Source organism: Octopus bimaculoides, chromosome 30, assembly GCF_001194135.2.
Source record: "Octopus bimaculoides isolate UCB-OBI-ISO-001 chromosome 30, ASM119413v2, whole genome shotgun sequence".
Classification (NCBI taxonomy): Eukaryota; Metazoa; Mollusca; class Cephalopoda; order Octopoda; family Octopodidae; genus Octopus; species Octopus bimaculoides.
This window is the reverse complement of record NC_069010.1, coordinates 2,554,718-2,560,281: the sequence shown is the minus strand read 5'-3', so window position 1 is coordinate 2,560,281 and position 5,564 is coordinate 2,554,718. Positions and strand designations below refer to the sequence as shown.

General features: G+C 42.3%; 1 protein-coding gene across 1 annotated transcript in view; it reads right to left on the bottom strand.

The window, feature by feature from the left end:
* The window catches only part of LOC106880308 (RNA-binding protein 39), a 15,270-nt gene that overhangs the window by 2,531 nt on the left and 7,175 nt on the right, over window positions 1-5,564 (bottom strand). Inside the window, exons 7-9 of the mRNA XM_014930184.1 lie at window positions 5,251-5,455; window positions 2,678-3,098; window positions 1,297-1,481 (exon numbers count right to left, since the gene is read on the bottom strand). Of these exons, the coding sequence (XP_014785670.1) occupies window positions 1,297-1,481; window positions 2,678-3,098; window positions 5,251-5,455 (811 nt within the window). The remainder of the gene's footprint in view (window positions 1-1,296; window positions 1,482-2,677; window positions 3,099-5,250; window positions 5,456-5,564) is intronic.

Genomic DNA, 5,564 nt, shown 5'->3' with positions numbered 1-5,564 from the left:
GTACAAAACTATAGCTGAACTGTTTACACAAATAATCACGTGTTTTCACGAATGTACTAACGAGATTTGCTCAGATATTCTCATTTAAATATGAATAGGTGATTACGGGCGGTTTTGGGCGGCTTGGTCACATGAACCAACATTTTTTTCGGGCGGCTTTGGTAACGAAAGGGTTAACATCCGCTTTCCATGCTAGCATGGGTTGGACAATTTGACTGAGGACCGGTGAAACCAGATGGTTACACCAGGCTCCAATCTGATTTGGCAGAGTTTCTACAGCTGGATGCCCTTCTTAACACCAACCACTCAGAGAGTGTAGTGGGTGCTTTTTTTTTTTCATAGCATCTGGTGCCATTAATAGCCAACAAGAATGTATCGTGGCTCTTCGCTCCAACATTTGAAACTCAGAGTACTATAATGACAACTTTTTACTGTTTACTCTAAATTATAACATAGGTGTGTGTGTGTGTGTGTGTGTGTGTCCCACCATCAGTTGACAACTGATGTTGGTGTGTTTACATCCCTGTATCTTAGTGCTTCAGCACAAGAGGCCGATAGGATAAGTACTAGGCTTACAAAGAATAAGTGCTGGGGTCGATTTGCTCGACTAAAGGCGGTGCTCCAGCATGGCCGCAGTCAAGTAAAGGAGTACACACACACACACACACATGAATGTTGTTCATAGTGTCTTTGAAGATTCAAGCTGTTGTTGTACCCTACAAAAGAATTTATTATAAATGAACATAAGGTGGACAGCTGGCAGAATTGCTAGCACACCAGGCGAAATGCTTAAGGGTATTTCGCCTGTCTTAATGTTAAGAGTTCAAATGCCACCAGGGTTGACTTTGCAAAAGAGACCGAAAGAATAAGTACTAGGCTTACAAAGAATAAGTCCCGAGCTCGATTTGTTCGATTAAAGGCGGTGCTCCAGCATGGCCACAGTCAAATGACAAACAAATAAAAGAAGAGAAGAAAAGCCAAAGAAAGACAGGGTGTTGATCCCCACAACACCTCTGATCATATACAGCTGCTTGATCTGGGGCTAAGCAACAAGGACGGACACACTATGTCTGACTACACTGTATAAGAGTGTGGGACATCTCTGATCCTAAGTCAGCTGGATCAAGAACTGACAAGAGGAAGGGAGTGCGGGGTAAACGACTACAAAAAAAGGGACACAAAGTAATGTAGTCCTATATAGACTGTGTCAGGATAAAAACTAATATTTTCACAGCTGGACCAGTTTCCATCACACAACTGACATGAGGCTAAATAAACAACAGCAAAAGTGCTTACCTGCAAAATATCTGCCATGCAGCGCATTGACAGATGCGACTGCTGCTGCAATATTGGGACACTTTACATAGACATTACCCAGTACAGAAGCTTTGTCCACATAGATGTGCACTACACCGCCGTGTTTGTTGCACTCCTCAATGACATCATCTCGGATCTCTTGATCCCAGTTCACCTTGGATTCCCTACAAAAAGAAGAAGAGACATCATTGTTAGAGAGAGAGAGAAGGAAGACAGAGAGAGAGAGAGAGAGAGAGAGGAAGAGATAAAGAGAAAGGGAGACAGAAGGATAGAGAAAGAGGGGAAGATGAAGATAGAAGGTGTGATAAAGGCAGAGAGAGAGAAGACAGAGAGTGAAATAAAGATGGGAATATAAAGGAGGGGAGATGGCGAGAGAGATAAAGAGAGAATATACAACCATGAGTGTCGGTACATGGCATCTCAACTAGCTAGAAATAACAGCCACCACCAACACCACTACTATGACAATCAACAATAACACAAAAAGACAACATGAAAGACTACATGACTTTGACCTGCCAGAACTAGCAGCCAAATCTTTCTAAAAATTGAAATGGCTCCTGTCTTGAACAAGAGAATGATACACTGGATAACACAGCCATAGATACTACTAAACAGACAAGATGGTCATGGCCAGAACATTTGCAACCTTTTATAGTGTTTGGCCATTGTTGATGTGCTTAAAAATAAAATATGCCCAGTTATTGCAAAAGATCAGTGAAACTGGCTGAGGAGAAGAAAGGTATCCAAGTGTGGAAATATTATGTCAACAATGTGATGATACGTAGCTTCATGGTTAAGTTGTTGCACTCATGGTCATAAAATCAGTTTCAATTCCTGGACAAGGAACTACATTGAGTTTTCGAGTAAAACACTTCATTTCACATTGCTCCAGTCCACTCAGCTGTAAAAGAGTACCAGCAATAGCTGTGAAGCTAACCCTGCAATGGTCTGTGATATGTTTCATGACGACGGCGTATTTCGTTATCTTACTGGTCTGAATGGCGTACCTTCGCCGACCGACTCTACTGACTGTGTCAGTCCACTATTTATCAGTAGTGGACCAGCCCACTTCTCGCCTGGGTGCATCCGCCACAATAGTCTGGCATCTTGTTAAGAGGGGCAATGTTGTAATTTTTCGCTTATGTGGGCTAAGCCCGACTTTATGAAATCTAGGGTTTGTGACAGGTATAACCTAATGTAATGTCCATTCAGCATAGAAAAGGCAGACACAAAAACAATGATAATAAGGTTGGTGATGGTCACCATCTGGTATGTCACTTGATTAACAGGTCTGCTAGATCAGGAAGGAATTAGCAAATAAAAAAAAAAACAACAAAGGTTTAAAATGTGTACTCACGAAGAAGGGTCAAACATGTTAGCCAACATGAAACACTGTGTGGGGATCGGTGGTCCATTAGCAGCCTGTGTGGGCTGACTGGTGGTAGTACCGCTACCTGTACCACTGCTGCTACCGCCACCAACGCTACCAACACTGCCAACAGTGCCAACAGCACCGACACCACCAATGCCTCCACTGCCACCACCTCCACCACCAGCAATACTTCCACTGGCAGCACCAGAAGTAACACCAACTGGTGCTGTACTGGTTAGATTGACAAGAGCAGCAGCAGCAGCTGCAGCAGCACTGGCTTGTAGCATGGGCGTTGGTGACTGGGTAGATAGATTGGGAGCTGGAGTTGGTGGTGGTGTAGCAGTGTCTCCGGATGAGTTCATGTTGAGGGCATTGGCCACATATTGTGGGATCTGGAAGCCAGTACCTACAAAGAAACACAAACACTGATTAGTTATCTCAAAACATTATAAACATTTTCATATACACTTTTACTTGTTTCAAGTCATTTGACTGCGGCCATGCTGGAGCACCACCTTTAGTCGAGCAAATCGATCCCAGGACTTATTTTTGCAAGCCTAGTTCTTATTCTATCGATCTCTTTTGCCAAACCACTTGATCCTTTTCGAACTCTCAGAATGAAAACGTAAACACAGGAAAGATTTTCTCTCTATTCATTACTAAATGTCTTTCCCTTTTCTTCATTGTTAAAAGTAAAGGAGCTAGAAAAGGTCAATAGTATTTCAGTCTAATTGTCATTGTAAATGACTGAGGCGTTCCGTTCTCTGTCTCTACCGCTTCACTCCTTTTCTCTACAGTTAAGAGGATGATGGTGTGTGGCTCAGTGGTTAGGGGTATTCGGCCTACAATTGTAAAGCCACAAGTATGATTCCCTGCAGTGTGCCGAGTTTTTGAGTAAAGTACTCTACTTCATCTTGCTGCAACCCACTTAGCTGGCAAAAATGAGTTGCATCTGTGATTCAAAGGGGCCAGCCTTGTCACATTCTCTGTGAGGCTGGATCTCCCTGAGAATTACCATATGGTATGCATGTCTGTGGAGTACGCAGCTACTTGTGCACTAATTTTACAAGCAGACTGTTTATTGATCAGATAAACAGGAACCTCATCATCATAACCGATGGAGTGCCATTTTTTAAGTGAAAGAAAAAGATATGTTCCATATTGCAAGGCAAAATTGTCATGTGTTTAGCATAAGCAGTGAAAGCTAAGACGAAATGATTGCTATTCCATCATGTATTTGCCCTCGACTTAGGCTCAGTTTGATAACAATAGCCTGTGCATCGGTGTTTATCTGGGGACTTGGCCTGCAGATCTGTGAGACCCACAAATGCCACTGTTAGGACCGGATTAACACTCATAGTGACTCTAACAACTAAAGAGATTTTCCTGCCCTTATATAGGATCTTTTTCCATTTTCTCAGCCGGCCAAAATGAGTTGTAACTGTAATTCAAAGGGGTCAGCCTTGTCATATTCTGTGTGAGACAATCTCCCTGAGAACTATGTTAATGATATGCATGTTTGTGGAGTACTCAGCCACTTGCAAGTTAATTTTATCCTCATGTGGTAATGCAAAGTGAAAGTGACATCCAATATTTGCTGTCTATATATCTAAAATCTCCCTCACTTTCTCTTCTTTTGCTTTTACTTCCCTTGTGTCCCTCCTATCTCCCACTTTTGATGTAACAATGTATGTATTTATGTATCAACTTCTCTTGCGATGTGATAAACACTTAAAAACACAAAAACGCTGCCACCACTCACTGTCTCTTTCACTCTCTCTTCCCTCTCGCTTTGCCACTCACTTTTTCCTTTGAAGCGTGACACACACCCCAGGTATGTACATACAAAAAGAACAAGTTGGCCTATTAATATTATTGATGATTGCAAATTTTGGCACAAGGCCAGCAATTTCGGAGGAGGTGGGAAATTGATCACATCAACCCAGTGCTTGAGTGGTACTTCATTTATCAACCCCTAAAAGGATGAAAGGCAAAGTCAACCTCAGCGGAATTTGAACTCAGAACGTGAAGACGGACAAAATGTTGCAAAGCATTTTGCTTCACTTGCTAAGATTCTGCCAGCCCACCACCTTAATAATAACGATGATGATGATGATGATGATAATCCTTTCTACTATAGGAACAAGGCCTGAAATTTGGGGGGAGGAAGATAGTCGATTACATCAAAACACCCCACAACCACCACCACCCTGTGTTTCACTTGATATTTAATTTATCAACCCCAAAAGGATGAAAAGTGATGTCGACCTCGCCGAAATTTAAACTCAGAACACTGCTAAGCATTTCGCCTGGCATGCTAATGATTCTGCCAGGTTGCGGATGAATGATAATAACACTAATAATTATATAGTCAATTATATACACAAATTCAGCAATCAAATTTAGCAACACAACATTGAGTATTCCAAACATACATACACAAATCCAGTCATCTACACCCACACACAGACGTACTTTGTAACAGTCAACTACTTACATCTACAACTATACATATAAAACCCACAGCACAACAATAGACAAAGAAAAGCAAGATGTACCTTCAGCCAACTTGGCCATAAGCTGAAGTCTGCGTGTAGCACCAAGATCAATTCCAGCCCTATCCATGTCATCACTGTCCAGTATAGAGGCCACCTGATTTTCAGCGGTTCGCTCAGTTACATGACCAACCTTCATAGGTCTACCAGCCAGTTCAAAGCCATTCAGTTGTTCAAGGGCTTTCTTTGCATCTTCAGCATCATGGAACTGTAAGGAGAGTAGGAGGGGCAAAACAAAGAGATCAGTCGGACATCAGGAAGACTACAAGAGAGAGAGAGGGGGGAGAGAGAGGGAGAGGGAGAGAGAGAGAGAGAGA